This window comes from Typopeltis vanoorti, chromosome 6, assembly GCF_054136105.1.
Source record: "Typopeltis vanoorti isolate ZY-2024b chromosome 6, IOZ_Tvanoo_1.0, whole genome shotgun sequence".
Lineage (NCBI taxonomy): Eukaryota > Metazoa > Arthropoda > Arachnida > Uropygi > Thelyphonidae > Typopeltis > Typopeltis vanoorti.
In genome coordinates, this window is record NC_143554.1 from 123,733,626 (window position 1) to 123,752,485 (window position 18,860).

The 18,860-nt window shown below is 33.9% G+C and overlaps 1 protein-coding gene across 3 annotated transcripts in view; it reads right to left on the reverse strand.

The window, feature by feature from the left end:
- Positions 1 to 18,860, reverse strand: part of msk (importin-7 msk) — a 321,082-nt gene that overhangs the window by 127,178 nt on the left and 175,044 nt on the right. For all 3 annotated transcript variants that reach the window (XM_090394390.1, XM_090394389.1, XM_090394391.1), the window contains exon 13: positions 5,027 to 5,216. In XM_090394390.1, the coding sequence (XP_090250516.1) occupies positions 5,027 to 5,216 (190 nt within the window). The remainder of the gene's footprint in view (positions 1 to 5,026; positions 5,217 to 18,860) is intronic.

Sequence of the window (18,860 nt, forward strand, 5' to 3'; positions counted from 1 at the left end):
TTGAACGTTAACTTATAGTTTATAATTGCTAGTCTTGCATTTATATTTGTTCCCCCCCCCCCCCCAAATCACACATTATTAGTAGTGAAACTAGTTGGTTCTTTTATCTTTATATCATAATGACCCAATAAAAAACCAATTTCTTCAATAATCTAACTTCACTAATCGAAAGTTCTATCTAACAATTTATTAGGCAATTTTGGGGAGACAACAACATATCACAGTTTCCAATATCACAGATAACAAAATAGCCTTGAATGAGGTGATTGAAAAATACATGAATGAAGTCTAAAAGAAGATATAACTTGAAATATGCAAAAATTTGGTTCAAGAAGAATCATTCATTCATAACGTTTGTCGATTTGGCTAACAAAGAGGATATTGAGGAATTGTTCCATGGTGAGTTAGTAATGGATATCATCTGGATATCTTTACAATCATCTTCAATAATTTGCAGAGCAAATTGTTCAGACAGAAACTGTAGCCTTTGATTCTGAAGATGATATACAAAGAGAACTTACTACAAACTCTCTCAGTAAAACTATTACAATGATCATACAAAGTATGAACCAATTCTTAGAAAATGACCCAGATTATGAGAAGAGCTCCAAAGCTAGACAGGGTGATGTGGATGCAAAATATTGCTTCCATAATAATTGATCCTTCATGGCTACATCAAGATGCTGAAGCTCAGAAGACTCAACCTGTCCCTTCATCTAAAACTGAAAACTATAAATACATTATAAGTTTATACATATGTTACCGCTAAAGCTCGAAAGCCATTAATGTGCACATTACCTAGCTAATCTGCAGATTAACTGATTTGCTCCGTTAACGTGCGGAATCAAGTGTTTCAGCATTTTACCTAGGTAATGTGCACATTAACGGCTTCTGTATCGTTAAAGTTCAAAAGTTTGTTTCTCTCATTTCCTTTCCCTACTCCTTCCCCCCTCTCCCTCCATTTTTAGTTTGGTTTCGCCAGTGTCTTGTCGTCACTGTTTGTTTTTATTTCTCATAATTTGCGTCGGCTGCTAGTGCGTAGCATAGCTAATTCTGTTTTCAAATTCGTTTCTGCCTGTTAGCACGTGAATTTGTGTCGTGATTGTGTCGTGTTTGATTCTTTGTAAAAACTGATGCCTGCTCGATTTTAGCTGTGGTTCTTAGTAAAACAGAGGATGGCTTTTATAAACTTGGTACTAAAACGGGTATAAAACAATTGTATGAAAAATCTGAATTCAGTTACTTAAGTATAAAGAGCTAATAAGCTAACACTGAATTCAGTGTTTGCAAAGAGAGATTTTTAACGAAAGAAGATGTCCCTGCTGTAGAAATATCTTTACGTCAAACAGCAATAAAACAATCCCTTGGTACTGGGCAGGGTTTCAGAAAATGTGACTGTAAATCTAAATGTACCACAAATAGGTGTGCTTGTCGCAAAAACCAATTGCTATGTAATTCAAAGTGTCACCAATCTATAGATTGCACTAATAAGTAAACATAATTTTATCACATGTTTTGCAAATTCATTTCCTTAATTGTAATAATATTTTAAACCGTTTGATTCTTTGTATTATAGTTTTTTAATTGCTGTTGTTCCAGCAAAGATCTTATTTTCACTTTAACGAGTGCCTAGTAGGTAATGTGCAGATTATCTAGGTGATTTGCAGATTACCTAGATAATCTGCACATTTTAATTTGAGAAATGAAACAATTTTTGGCACGTTAACGGATCACCCTAGTTAATCTGTACAATACCTAGATAATCTGTAGAATAACTGATTTCTGCACTTCAGAGGTAAACATATATAATATTGTTGAAGAAAAGTTCGATACTATTCTTTTCATGTTTGTATTTTCACCTTTCACTATTTGCATAGGGTTAAAATGACAGTATGACATTCTAAATTCCGCAATATTGAGAAATTTATTGTACAATATTTCTTTATTTTACTATTTAAGAGAACAGTATCAACTTATGCTAGCTGTTGATCATGACCTAATAAAAATACAATTTGTTCAATAATCTAACTTTACTAGTTGAAAGTTCTATCTTTAACAATTCATTACACAATTTTGGGGAGATAACAACATATGAATATTACAGATAAGAAAATAGCCTTGAATGAGGTGATTGAAAAATACAGTGTCCGTCCAATCAAGAATTTGGGTTGTTCCCACCAGTTACAATGATTCACACCTTTAGGCTTGCTGCTTATCACTATGTCCTACTCCTTTTTGTAAGTGGAGTTGCCTGATTATAAAGTTGACTGACCGCTGAAGTTTTCAGGTTATTTTTGATTTTTATTCCACGTACAAACTTTGAGGGGAGGTAGAGAACATCAAAATCAACCATATTCACATAGGAAAGCATGACCGGAAATGCCACCAGAAAGTGATATTCACCAGAAAGCTCACCTGGTGCGCTGCTCACCAGGTGAGCAATTGGGGCTTCCGCATTCAAGCTTTCGACATCGTACGAAGAACATGCATTGTTTAACGAATGCTGAGATAGCAGACATGCACCTCGTTTACCATATTATGTATCCAACTACTACTGAACTGTTCAGTTACGCCTAATAAAGTTTTTTTACACTACTTACTGCCTTGTGTTATTTCTGTATCTTTGTGTCCCCGTTAGTACCTTCCAGTGGCGTTTCCAGTCATGCTTTCCTATGTGAATATGGTTGATTTTGATGTTCTCTATTTCCCCTCGAAGTTTGTACGTGGCATTTTGAACCACCCTGTGTGTGTGTGTGTAAAATATAAAAATCAGTCATAATCACTGATTTCTGCTAGGATTACCCATGCTGATATACTTGCTAGGAACTTTCAATGTGCTTGCTTCTTTTCCATGACTGTCCCTTTAATTTGTTGAGACCATCTTGAAGTTCTGATTTTTTTGTTTTTATCCTTACTGACGACTTGGCTGGAATCAATTAATGTTTTTTTCAGTCTGCCACTAAGTTTCCAAGACTTGATTCGTTTTCAACTCTTTCATTCTTCTTCCAATAATATACATAATACTTACGTATATAATTTGTATAAGTAAGTCTTTAATTAGTTCATCTTTTTACTTAAATATAAAGAGCCAATAGGCTTCATTTTGGTGATATAAACATTATTTAAATTAAGGGGATATTAAATCCCACATTGTTTTAAAACCGAATAAGAAACTTAAAGATTGGAATCAGAGTTTCATGCCGAATATAGTATAATAAACTATAAAAGTATCGGCGACTACTAGCGTGAGCTAATGCAAGTAGTTCAAGTATGTAGTACAAACTCAGGCAACTCGCAGCAAAGGTGGTAAAGTTCTGATCGCTATTCTTGGTATTTTTCATAATGTAAAACACATTTCCTAGGAAATGTATGCTGTTATTACATTATGGTGGGAGGTCACTACCCGGACCGGTTTCAGCCTTTATTGAGGCTTCATAAGTGAGTAGCTAGACCAAATTAATACCAAAAGGTATAGCGAAAAGAACTTATATACTCTGCTATACGAGTTGTCAAAAAGGTGCACCCATTAAGTTACTTAAATATAAAGAGCCAATAGGCTTCATTTCGGTGATACAAACATTATTTAAATTAAGAGGATATTAAATCCCACATTGTTTTAAAACAAAATAAGAAACTCAAAGATTGGAATCAGAGAGTTTCATGCCGAATATAGTATAATAAACTATAAAAGTATCGGCGACTACTAGCGTGAGCTAATGGAAGTAGTCCAAGTATGTAGTACAAACTCGGGCAACTCGCGGCAAAGGTGGTAAAGTTCTGATTGCTATTCAGTTTTAAAATAATGTGGGATTTAATATTCCCTTAATTTAAATAATGTTTATATCGCCAAAATGAAGCCTATTGGTTCTTTATATTTAAGTAACTTAGGTGCACCTTTTTGGCAACTCGTATAGCAGAGTATATCAGTTCTTTTCGCTATACCTTTTGGTATTAATTTGGTATAGCTACTCACTGATGAAGCCTCAATAAAGGCTGAAACCAGTCTGGATAGTGACCTCTCACCATAATGTAATAACAGCATATGTTTCCTAGGAAATGTGTTTTACATTATGGAAAATACCAAGAATAGCGATCAGAACTTTACCACCTTTGCTACGAGTTGCCTGAGTTTGTACTACATACTTAGACTACTTGCATTAGCTCACGCTAGTAGTCACCGATACTTTTATAGTTTATTATAAAATTATTCGGCATGAAACTCTCCAATTCCAATCTCTGAGTTTCTTATTTGGTTTTAAAACAATGTGGGATTTAATATCCCCTTAATTTAAATATAATTCATCTTTGATCAGGATTCTCACTTGTAAAATATAAAAAACTATTATACTAGAATTACAATTACATTACAAAAAATTACAATACTATTAGTAAATCAAAGAGTTCTGTTGGTTCTAAAATATCCATTAGTCATTTAAGTAAAAAAAGATTCTATTATAAAATTACTGATTAAGAAAATATAATAAAAAGAGGAAAAGAAAGGAATTAAGAAAATCTAAATGCTTTCTTCTCATTTATTCACTTTTTTAAAAACTGGTTATAAAGACTAAGATAACAGCATAATGTCCTTGTGTCCTTAAGAAACACAGCTTCCTATTTAAACATATAAAGTTGTGAGTGAGGATAATCATTTATTCAATTTTTAAATTATCATTATTGAATATTTTAGTATCAGCAAAATTAAAAACAGATTAGCAAATCTGTTTTTAATGAGATTTTTTAAATAAAGTTTGGAATACTTATCTTTATTTGGTATTTAAAAAATTTCTGGCAATGAACAATAATTCTATGAATAACTTTCCATAAGCAGGTTGGTGAAGTAACCTTATAAACTTCTACACGACTGCCCTTCATATTTTCCTGATTAATTAACTTAATTAGTCATACAATAATGAGTACTGCACTACAGTAACCTGTAGATGATATGTCAGTCTCATTAACTGGCTACAAATAATTTAATTAATACAGTTCAGTTCCATTTTTTATAATGAGTAAAATGTCATCTAACCTATAACACTCTGTGAAAGAATAAGGCCTACAACATTCAGTACAATTGGTTCCAATTGAGCCATTATTTCTTTTTGTTCCTCCATCACAGATAAGATAGTGTCTATGGTATTTAAGACTCCCATTGCAGTGATAGCCTTTTCATCAGAGCCTTCTTCTCCAGAGTCTACAACCTGACTGAAAGTTTGAGCCTACAAAGAGAAACCAGTTTATACATTTACACAGGGGAGAGCAAATCTGTATATGAGGATCATGCCAAAATAAAACACTGATCATCCTGAATAGTGTAGAAATTTACAATAGCTTCTATTTAAATCACTTAAAATGAGCACTTTCTAAATTAGTTAAGAAGATCTCTCTGAACTTTTAACCTTTAAAACTAGCAATCCATTGGGAGTATGTCAGGGAGAAGCAGGGAGAGATAGGTTGGAATAGTGAGGATTTGTGTAAATTATATAGCAGTTGGCTAGTTTTCTTTTAAATAAACATTATATACAATAGAACAATTTGCTTATATTTTGGCATAATTATGAATGAATTCCAGAACTGAAATATACATTAAAATTTTTTATTGCTTTTAGCACTTGCCAACCATAGTGAAACTTATTCACCTTTAGTAAGCATTCAATTATAGCAATAATAATAACAACAAAAGCAAATTTAGGTATACACCTCATATAATCAATAAATAACAATTTATAAATTTATCATATGTTCATGCACAGTTGAGATACTCTTAAAGCACAAAAATTACTAATACACAATCCAAGAAAATTTAACCATAATAGCTTCAGTAACTGTCATCTCATTCTACTATGGTCAGATATAGATGTCTACATGTTGGGTGATAAGTGGGTATAACTTGGACTAATTATTTATTGTTTTCAAGGTAAAGAAGCTTCTTATCCTTTCATGATTAATAGTGAATTATTATTTTTTTTTTCGGTTTTATCAAGAATGGCTTATTGCAGCCATTCTGCAATAAGCCATTCTTATTGCAGAATGGCTTCTAATAAATTGTCATTTAACTCTATCTTGCTTTGTATGATGCTATTCTCTGGGAATTCAAATAGTGGCCAGCTTGAGGGCTTCTAATGCTTTTTTTTATTAGTGTTCTCTAATACATTTTGGTGAGAATATTTAAACATGTTAACCGATGAATTGCATATTTGAATGGTCACACAATGTAAAAAATGGTTTAGGCTCTCTTTCCTATGTTTCCAAATGATGAATATACTGTCCTTATAATGTAGCCAGAATTCTGGGAAAGTATGGCTTTGCATTTAGTGCTTTCATGCTCAAGAATTTTCATATAAAAATTTGTAAAAGATATGAACAACGAGCAGTCTGTGATAGTCGTACAGAAGACCACATTTGGAGAACCATGTTGAAATGCATAATGTTAATTTCTTTGAGTGAATTTTCCACTGATATCTTACCTGAAAAAAGGAAAACTAGAAACCCAAGTTATCTCATTCTCATTTCTAAAAACAAAGCAATAGCTATAATCATTAATCAAATAAATGCTGAAAGCCTGGCCCAACACACACAACCTGCATGTGTGTACACAAGTCATGGGAAACGTGCAGATATAAATAAAATGTCTCTTTACTGATAGAAATCAATACCTGCTGTCCCACATTCAGCCATAAAAACTGCTTCAATATAATGAATATACAGGTAGTTGCTGAATTTATGAGTTTTTTTTCCTAGTATGCATCTGTAAAGCAGGAATTTATTGCCCACAGACAATGTTAAAAACAGGGATTATGTTCTCAACAAAACAGTAGTTTATAGTTAAAATATTTATCCAAACAAATGAAAACATAGTCTTTAAAATCAAGCAACTGTAAGAGTTGTGATTTATTTTCGAGACTTTTTCTTTATAAGTTCATGACAGCATGCATAAGTATTTTTTAAATCAATAGCAACTTGTCTAGTGCACTTTAAATTTGCATCTTGTGACTAGAAAATCTTAACTGCATTTTCTGCATTTCCTTTAAAACTGTAAACTCAGTTGAAGTGCTTAGGTAATATTTCACACAAATATGTTTAAGAGTCGTTCCATCTACATGTTTGCTTATGTTCTCATATTTGGTTTCCAATGTTATTCTTCTTCACTGGTTCTTTTTATTAACCTTCACTCTCTGTAGTCTTAATTTGTTTTGGCATGCTGTACTTTGATCTTGAACAAAAGCACACACACTGGTAGTATATTGTATTGTATAGCCACATGCAGTTTGAATGTTTAGCATTTATTTATTGCAATTAATGTTCAAATTTTTAATTTTGTTCATATTTGATATGTAAAAAAAAATCTGGAAACTCGTAAATCAGGAATTGCCTATGCTACAGCAGACCATCTTGATGTAAAACAGTAATCTGTTTCACTTCAAGATTCTATGCTGCCCACTGCAGTGTTCCTGTGTCATTGTCTTCAAACCAAGAACTTGCACAATCATTGTGTTCTTTTTTTCTTCTCTCTTCTTCTATGTAGCTCCTACCCATAAAAGGTTGTGGACCTATAATACATTAGTACTATGGGTGGGCTAAGGATTTTTTTTCTATTTTTAATAATTGTATATATTCATTAAAATGTAAATTTCTACAATTTAATTGTACAATTAAATTTTTCATTTACATAAATCCCAGACATGGAAATTGTGAAGAACACCAACAGAACCCCAATTCATATAAGGAGAAGCAATTATTACACCACTAAAAGGCCACCAAAATTTGTTGGGAAACAAAACTCAGGTAAAAAATATTTTCTCCAAACATTCTTCATACCAACGATATTGCCTATAAAAGATTTTTTTTTTTTTTTTAAATGTGACTTGTACCCACAAAAGGGTGTAAATGTATTGTACATTAATAGGGGAGGGGCTAAGAATTTTTTTTGCTGATTTTATTAATTTTATATAATTCCATTTTCCTTTGCATGTCAGGCCCAGTGGCCTGTTACAGCCAAGTAATGTCACTTGTTTGTAACCTAATTGCTCTGATAGTGCAGTCAATCCTATCTGTATGGTGTATTATGGCTGTCAACTGCATGTGTTTTTCTGGCTGGCATGCCTGTTTTGTTGGACAAAACACTGCCAACCACCACTATCATAAGGGACTGGCTAACTCACCATCCAAATGAAAAGCACTGATAAAGGTTCATCACATCTTGGACAGTATTTAAACCCAGGTTTTTCCAATCAAAGGGCATCACCAAAACTAACCGGGCTATGAAGGCTCGAATTTTACATATTTTTTTCTCTTCTCAACTCTTTTTTTCTTTTATTCTCTCTACTCAGACTCCCTCCCGGAAGAGAGGGAGCCTGAGTAGTTGTATGTGGGGCACAGTCAAGGAGACAACATGACACAGAGACTGGTTTCTCTCTGCATGTCCAAGAGTATCTTCTCTCACTGCACATCCCACTATCCTTCCATCTAATCAAACTTATGATCAACCCTATGAAGATTCTCACAAACAATAACAGTGACACTGCAACAAAAGTGAATCTCCCTCATAAACAACCGTATTTACTCAAATATAACTTGCATCCCTGATTTTACTTTACGAAAAAATAAATTAAACAGTTTCGCATATAAACTCTCACACAAAAAAAAGTTTAAACACGTCCACATCAGGGCGATAACACCCCCCCCTCCTACACACACACAGTAAACAACACGCCAAGATAAGCAAGTAGTTTCATTGTATCACTGAATAAGGTACAGAAACATTTGCAGTCTGTGTAATATATTTCTCAACATTAGAGACAACTGGGATAAAAATGGCACTAACTAACGAATCACATGTTCCCTCCCACAGAAACTATGCTGTATAGACTCAAGTAAAACCATATGTTGCACTGGCAAACACAGTATCTAACTAAAAACTATTGTCCAATTTTTGAAATTTTTGATATCATTAAGCCATCACAAAAGCAAAAGTGGCACACATACAATCAGAAGTTCCACTGGAATGATAAATGGGCAAAACACCTTGTCATGAATGTGCTAAAACTAAGAAATATATAGTGAATGCTGTTATGGCAGTTTCAGATATTATTGAATTCGGTTGATGAGAATTAGCATTTCAACTCAACAACTGTCAGCTTGCCTTTGTCTTTGGATAGCATGATCTTTTGTTAATACCGCACCAATCATATGCACATCTTCGTAACTGCTCTACCTCTACTAGCCTACCATTGCTGTCCGTTTCGTGCTCTGCTTTCACTTCTCATTATTCATTCGTGAAGGATTGTTCATTACGTATCTCACACCTTGTAAATTGCTGGTAATTTTTGCCTGAAATAATGGGAAAGAAGATGGTGCTATTTGGGTAGATGACTTTGACAATGCACAAAAGGAAACTGCTCTTGAGGCCATAAGTAGCGATAGTAAATAGAAGATTCTTCGTAAGTCATACCCATTTTCAGTTTTTTCCTGAAACCTTTAGTTCCCGAAAATCACCATGTTTTTTTACCTTTAATTTTGGGGAAAAAAAGTGCAGATCATATTCGAATAAATATAGTAATCCCATTAAAAAATTCATACCATAACATGCAAACCATACCAGAATCTCTTCACTAAAAAAATTCACTTTCACATCCATGGCATTAACATAAATGATGTCCAAAATCACTAGCAATCTTCCAGACCAGACATTATTTCTGACAGAAACCTAAATCATAGTTACATCTATTACTGTAATGTCAATACTACACATTTCACAATTCTTTTCATGACAAGGATGGAACCTGCACATTTCCAAAATCTGAAATAGCTTGCCAGAGAATGGATAATTTAGAATCCCCCACTTTTTGACCTTCTCTGGCTCAAGGCTTACTCGTTTCATTTAGTAACTTTAATTTATTGCATTTATAGGTCACCAAATACTAATAACCATTCATATCTCTTCACATTCCTTTCCATGTAACTTGACCACCTGCAATCTAGTTATCCAAATAGTGAGGTCATCTTCCTGGGCAATCTCAACATCCACAATTCCAACTGGTTCTCCCCTCCAACACTACCAACTAAGCAGGATGAAAAGTTTTTGCTATAAGTAATGACCTAACACAAATTGCACATCTGCCCACTCAAATCCCTGATAACCCTCTTCACTCTCTAAATACTCTGGATCTCTTTTTGGCCAGTTCTTCTTCCAGATAAACTGTAGAGTGTATCTGGAAGAAGAACCAGCCAAAAACCTCCTCTAACCGCTCCTGACTTTTCATCCATTGGCACTACAAAGGCACCAAATGGGATGACTTCTGGAATTTTTACTCCTTTCCTTGGCCTGAATACTGCTTCCATTCACCTGACACTAAAGCCTGCTATGAATAAGTCACAGAAATTATTCTCACTGGTATGAAGGCCATCATCTCCCATTCAACCCATAATCCACATTCACTTTCCAAGCCCTGGTTCAGTCAAAAATGTGAAAGCAGTTAAAGAAAACAAATTCAGCTTACCACATGTGGCTTGCATCAAGAACTCCAGCTTCATACTCTGCCTATACCAAAGCATGCAGCAACATATGCAAATCAGTCATCAGTAGATCCAAATCAGATTTCATAAAGGCCATGTTATATCTTATCTTGTTCTTTCATATATCTTTTCTTACATAAATTTATTGTTCTTATTATGTAAGGTGTTGCTTTTACCTGTATGTCTTGTTCACTCTAAAATGCGAGACTAACTTAAGATCGTTCTTCGCTACTTGTGGTAGAAGAGTTATCTACACATTTGACTGACCCTGGGATTGATCACATGTATTAATTAATTAAAGGGCTTTTCTCAGGTTAGAACCAAATCCTTTGTAACGACTATCTGGAGTTACTCCTCAATTAGGTACTGGCAAATTTATTTGTTTCAGTTGTGCCAGCCAATACCTTTAGGTTAGAAGGACTCTTAACCAAGCAACAACTCCCAGAAACAACTCCCAACAACTTAAGATCAAATTACCTAAATCACTTATGCTAATTTTCGTTTACAGTCGTGGTCTCAATTAAGCAAATCTATTCTGCTCAGGTTCCGATTAAAATGAGTGGTGCATTGGATTCATTCTCAGGCCACAAGTCAGGTTAAAATACAAAAATACATTTATTGAATTCTTAGAATACATATCCAAAATTATACACTCAGCTAGATTAATGGCATTCTAGGTTATAAAGCTAATTATGGCAACCTCAATCAACAGAAATGAATCTTATCATGAATTATTACTACTAGATTAATTCTTAGCTCTCATCAATACACTGATCTATAATTTCCTCCAAAACAGTAATTCTATTAACTTCATTAACTATTTCACATAACATAATTCATCTATACAATTACTCATTAATATGTTCATGGAGCTATGACACTGCTACTAAATAATCACTAAGAGTTCTATAATAGAATGTTCCTGCTTACTAATTCACAACATTTCTTTCCTTTCTCAACAAAAGAAACACTAAAGGTTGTACATTACCAACTCTCAGGAAATTCATCAGGTCCGTCACTTATTCTTCAACTATTCTTACGAAATGCTTGTTCTTTGTCTGGACGATTGTCTCACATGGCTAGACTTGGAACTCATTATTAGATCTCTTCCTCCGAGGTGGATTAGAAACAGCTCAGCTTAATTTTGATACATGTGGTCGTTCATGGCGATCATCCAGTACAGATCTCTACGGAAGGCCAACCATGTGTCCACGCTCAGTCTGCTCCTTTGCCGTTTGTCTCTGTCTGACATGCCATTTCGACGGTTGCATTCAGTTACTCATCTCCGAAGATGTTTCGAGCCAGGACCCTGGAACCACAGGTGTCGATGCCAACCAGCAGAGGACTATCCAGAACCCAAGAAGATGCGAGAAGAAAAAAAGCCTTGAGAAAGGGGAGCAGATGCCTTTTATGTTCCTTCTTTGGCCCCCCGATACCGATCTTTTTGCACACGTGACGATCTCCTTTGAAGCATCTTCCAGGAGTTACAAGCGCGCCGCTTCTCGTGCTTACTCGATTGCCATAGGTCAAACATTTATCCGAAAGTTTCGCCAGTGAACTTTGAACTCTTATTCTTACATCGTAATAAACAATTTTCATAGAATATTTCTTTCATTGTTAAACTTTACAAAACAGATTACATTTACTGAATTTCTATGGAGTAATTCTACATTAAAGGTATTCATTTATAAATCCTTGAACAATCTGCATCTTTACCAATGTACAAGTATATCTTTGTTGATTTGTTAAACTTGTTAAATCTTGAATGAAGTATTTCTAAACAAAAATCAAACAAACAAACAAAAAAAAAAAACTCTTCATTCAAGATCTAACAGCCACCAGCAGAAGGAAGCCATGCCTTCTGGTCACTTACTAAGGCTGTGGATGCAAATTCTGCTCTCCTGCATTTCTGCCTCTGCCTCATACTGATGGCACCACTGTTACTTCAGATAAAGCTGATCTCCTGGTATGACTCCTTTTCTCAAACTCCTGCATAGATGACACCGAGAAATTCCATCCTACCATATTGGAATACAAGCACCACATGCCTCCTATAGTTTTTCAACAAAAAAATCTTCTGGTTCTGATGGCATCTTGCCAACTGTTCTCAAACATTATTCTCTGGAGCTAACACCTGTCTTGTTCTTGCATTGTCTCTATAATCCATTATACATATCTGATAGTTATTGCAATGCATGGAAGCAATCTGATATAATCCTATTCCAAAAAAAGGGTGACAGAAGTCTACCATCAACTGACATCAACTCGGTCCTCTCTGAACTAATGGAAACATGGGTATCCCTTGATTAACATGATTAATTAATCCCTTGATATTACAGTGTATATCAAAATCCTGTTAGTTAATCAAATATAATAATCAATGGTAAAAATTATAATTTGTCCATGATCGATTACTGTATTAATAATTCATTCTATATAGTAGAACGAATTATTATTTTATCATTTTAGGAAAGATAAAAAATGAATGCAAAGTAAATGTTTAATAAACGCTTGTATCCACATTATTTACAGCAATTTTTTATCAAAAAAAAAAAAAAGAAGTTATCAAGAGCCATTTGAACAGCTTTAGTTTTTTCTTTTCAGCATAAATTTTACAATAAAATTCTACAAGCAAAATGACTCTAGACCTCGGCAAACAAGCATTCTTTGATTAACATATAGATCCATATCCATTACTTGATGCTTAAGTGATTCTAAACTGAAAAAAATTTCATCCAGTTCTTTGATTGTTATCTCCTTTGGAACCTCATCGTCACATTCCATTTGTTCACTGTCTTCATACGCATTGTTCAATTTCAAGAAGATCATTGTCACTGAAAACTTTTGAATTTGAATCCAATAATTCTTCAACCACGTTGTTCACAGGATTTTGAAAACGATCTAAGTCATTAGCGCATTCTGGCAAAAGGTTTTCCCTAACAGCTCTCATGCAGCTAGAAGACACTTGCTCCCACGAGTCATGAATGTTTTAACTGCATGTTTAATGGTAATATTTTTCCAAAATTCTTGGAGTACATTTTCTCCTGTTGTTGTTTCTACCTTTTGAGAATGTCTTTTTAAGAAAATAGGCTTTGAAAGTTGCAATGAACCCATGTCCATGGGTTGTAGCAATGATGCCTGCTGTTATTGGTGGAAAATATAAAACTTTCACATTCTCACATAGTTCATTAAGAGAATTTGGATGACCAGGTGCATTATCTAAAAGCAAAAGAGCTTTGAAAGCTAAGTTATTTCTCTTGCAATAAGCTTCAACTGCTGGACAAAAATAAGACTTAAACCAAACTTCAAATAGGCTTTGGGTAACCCAAACCTTCTGATTTGCCCACCAAATTACAGGTAAAGAGTTCTTGTTACATCCTTTTAAAGTCTCTGGGTTCTGAATTCTATAGGCAAGCAGCAGCTTCAATTTAAAATCTCCATTGGCATTCAGTCCAGCAATCTTTTGATACTTTATAGCCAACTTGTGCTGTTTCTTTTTCTGATATAAAAGTTCTAGATAGTATTTTTTTCTGATAGGGGCCAGTTTCATCTACACTGAAAATTTGGCAGTAATCGTAATCATTTTCTTCAATAACTTTCTGAAACTCAGCAAGAAATTAGATGCAGCATCCTCACCGGCACTTGCAGCTTCACCTGTTATTTTCACATCCTTTAGTCCAGCCCTAGATTTAAAATTTTCAAGCCAGCCTTTGCTAGTTGTGAATTTTGAATTGTCTTCTCTACATTTATTCTCTTCAAATCTCCGAAAGAGGCTTAGAGCTTTGGCCATGATTTTATAGACACTAATTGGAATTCTCTTTTGATTGCAGTCTCCCTGCCAAATAATCAACAGATCTTCCAATTTCAACCATTATAGCACTTCGGTTACATGGGCATTGCACACTTGCAGATGTAATTTTACTTTGCTCGCAATACTCCATTAGCTTTGGATAAAATAGTCCATATTGTAGACTCACTAAAGCCAAATTTGCTTGTAATCCTATTTTTGCTTTCACCACGGTTAAATCTTTTAATTACATGAAGTTTTGTATCTAAGGTAATTACTTTCCTCCTCTTTTTTTTTTACTTAATGACCTGGTTGTGAGATTGCTCTTATTTTTCAACATGATTAATGGGCTGTAAAATTTATGAAGAACGTAATTTGCAAATACATCATGCAACTTTCTTTCTCTCGGCCAAGAAACACTCCTTAACGCTTGCATGTTTTTGGGTTGTAAATTTAAAGGAGCTTTAATTAAAACTATTGCCATGTATATAAAGGGATTGTTGCAATTAATTTCACTACATTAATCAAATCCAGTATTAAGCAAGGGATACCTATACTATCCTCCAATGGGGCAAGACAACCTTGTAATGTTCAATGCCACCAAAACACAGTTTTGCCCTTTCTCATATAAAAGAGATCCCAGCTCACCTACCTTTATTCTTAGTAATACACAAATCACCAGACAAGATCAGATCTCTTTGCTTGGATTAATGTTTAACCCCTGTCTTTCCTGACATAAACACATCACATCAATAGCCTTTTCAGCATCCAATATACTTGGCATTCTCTTTCATTCAAGAGCCTATTTTACACCCAGCCAACTCTTCACTATATACAAATCCATCCAAGTTTAGAATACTGCTCACATGTTTGGTGTGATGCACTTAAAACTTCCCTTACAATCCTTGATGCTTTCCAGAGGCAAGCAATTAGGTTCACTTTACCTTCTATCTCACAGGTGCAGCATTTCAGCATTGTGTCTATTCTACAGCTGCTCAGGTGAATTGGTAACCATCATTTCACCATTTTCTGTTGCATCTGTAAATACAAGAGCTGCAGCTGTCCAGTACCCCTTTAATGTTCAACTGGAAACACGCTAAACCTGCTTCTCCACCTCCTCTTTTATTCCATCCATCGCTATTCTCTGGAACAGCCTTCCTCATAGATTATTCCCAAATTACAACCTGTCGATAAATGTCTATCTCAGTCCATATCTGCATTTCACACACAGCACTGATGTGCCCTATAGGGTCCTTGACTTCTTTTGTATGGGATTAATATATATATATTGATCATCTATATGATCACATTTTGGAAAAAAAAAAAAAAAATCGGGTATTTAACTCATTTCTTTACTTCATGTAGGTGAAGTTATACTCCTAAATAAATCCTTGCAAGTTTTAAGAACTCTTTAACTGAATAACTACATCAACATATCTGGTATAAAATGAACAACAAAATGCAACGATAATGATAACAGGCAATGAAAATACAAAGTGTCTTCTCTGTAGGTTCACCATTGAGCTTTAATATTAAGTATCAAATATTAATTTGATATTTAATATGAAATATTAAATATTGACATACTTCTTCATCTATGATCTATTGTGCTTTTAAGTCGAGATTTTGCCAAAGAGATTTCCATGCTGTCCTTTCGCTTCTTTCCAGTTAATTCCCCTTTTTTTCCAATTTTTCTTTAATTTTCTTTTGCCAACCTTTCCTGGGCCTGTCTATGTTTCTTTTTCCTATTTTCTGGCTTTCCTATACAGTTTTTGCTATTCTTCCTTCTTCCATTTGATTAAGATGTCCAAACCACCTCATTTGGGTGTGTGTTATGAATTGGTTCAGAGGTGCAACTTGAACGCTGTATCTTATAGTTTGATTTCTTATTCAGTCTAGTCTTGTTTTTTTTTTTTTTTTTTTTTGCCACTTTCCTAAGATATTTCATTTCAATTGTTCATAGTTTGTGTTTCCTGTTGTTAAACACCAAGACTCGCAACTATATGTTAATGTTGGTACAAACACTGAACGGTATACACTGCCATTTTGGTATTCTGTATATGTCTGCATATAAGATGACTCTCAAATACTACAGAAAACCCCTCGAAATCATTGGGGTCATCTTATACAGCAAGGATATTTAATATGAAATATCCTACATATTTAAGCATAATTTCTTGGATGAACATTTAGGTAGTTACAATACATCGTTATATAAGAAAATAGGCAGTGTTTATAAACAAATCAGATTAATTTTTTGTTACATAAATTTATTTAAAATATTATAATAGATGCAAGTCTTAAAAAACAAATAATAATTATTAACGTCAATTTTCGTGTTAATCTTGTTCATCATCTGTTGAAAATAGTTCTTTAGATTCATTGTTTAAATAATCGTCATACGGATCTCAGTTCGAATCCAGTGAATTAATTTCGTTTTCATCGTCATCAGTGTCATCTTTCGTACCATCCATAAGATTAGAGATACCACCTTTTACTTTATTCCATGCTTTGATCACATAATTGCACAACATATCAAGTCATGCAGCATGCATAGATCCACCATTTGTGAATGTTCACCACTCAACATCCAATTATTCCACTCTTCTCGCAGGTGATCTTTAAATGGTCTGTTCAAGAAGATATTTAGTGGTTGCAATATACAAGTTAAACCACCTGATATAACAGGATTTTTTGTATTATTTTTTTCTAGAAGGCTTTTAGTATTCTCAGTTAAATGACTACGAAACATATCCCATACTAATAAACTGTGTTTCTTCATTATACTGCCTGGTCGCATGTTCCACACATTATTTATCCATAGTTCCACACCATTTGCGTCCATCCATCCTTTTTCGTGAAAATGTACAAAAATACCTGAAGGAAATTTTATCTTAGGTTTAGTTTTACGTTTGAAGATGATCATTGGTTTTAACTTGATCCCATCAGCCAAACATGATGACAACACAACCGTAAACCTTGTTTTTCATGACCTGTACTTCGAACTAGCACACTCTTACTACCTTTGGCTTCACTGTTTTATTGCTTATCATATCAAAGCTCATAGGAGTTTTGTCCATATTTCCAATATTTGACAATAGAAATTTATGTTCTTGTCTCAGCTGAATAATAATAAATAATAATAATATGGAAACTGGTAAGTTTGTGGTCAAGATCTGCTGTAGTTTTTGAGCAATTTTCATTTTTTGTCGTATTACCAGGTTTTGTCTGTTCATAAAACGATTACACCATCCTGAAGTAGCTAGAAATTCTATACTTTCATCCGGATTCAATCTTGACCATTTTAGTGCATATGCTCTAATCATATTTCTTGTAACAAGATAACCATTCTGCAACGTGATTTTCCAGTTGCAGCCATTGGGTGACCCCGTTCTCATCGCGCATTTTTTCTTTGGCAATTTTTTTTTAAATATCTTCTTTCTACCTTTATTCTCTTACCATCTTCTTGATTGTGTCAAACTTTCTTGCAGCAGCACAGTTATTAGTTTGCTTTGCCATTTCAATTACTCTTATTTTAAATTAAGCTTCATACTTTCTTCGTTTTGTTGCTGGTTCCATGATTTTAAATGATAACAATTTTAATAATCCTAAAATTAAAAAAAAAAAAAAAAAATGCAAAATTAATAATTAAAATTGGGGCAATTAGCATAATACTAAATCCATGCTATGCAAAAAAAAACAACGGATACACATAGATATAAAAATAACGGATATAACAACAATACCTAATGTTGCATTAATACAAGAAAGAAGAAATAGGGGGGGGGGTCTTATACAACTAACATAAGCTTAAAATCTAAAAATAGCCTAAAATTTAGGCCTCGTCTTATACTCTGGTCGTCCTATACACTGACATATACGGTAACTTCTTTCTTATCTAAGAGTGGGCCTTTCATTGCATAGAAAAGCTTTGTTCCCCCAGTTATCCCATTGTTAATTTCTGTGTCTAGTGTACCATCTTCTTGTATATATGATTCCAAGTACTTAAAGGAGTGAACTTGTTCCAGTTGATGGTTCTCTATTTTTATTATCTGTTTTGATTGGTTTCTAGATATGATTATTGTTTTAGTTTTATTTGTATTTATGGTCATATTCCTTTTCTTTGTTTCTTCATACCAAATGTTGACATTGTACTGCAAATCTTCAGCTGTATTTGCTAGAATCACTACATCATATACAAAAGCCATGTGTTAAATCCTGGTTTCTTTCCGTTTCCTGTATCCTAGGTGGAACTTTTTTGTTTTTGTTTGTCATGCCTTTAAAATTTCATCCATTACTATAATCGCCAGCAAAGGTTGGTCGTTTGGTAGAGTCCTCTGCTACTAATTTCTGCTAGTTTATTTTTGATAAACTTTATGGGGCATTCTTTCTCTGACCTCATTCTTCTTAAAACATTATAGAAGAGTTTTTGGTTTCCTTTCTTTAAAATTTTGTTCTAAAGTATGTCTGAAGTCTTCCCAGCATTTTCTATTCTCTTCTTTCACTAAGGTTTTAACTTTATTTCTTTGGTTGTTGTATAGTTCTCTATCAACCTGCAGTT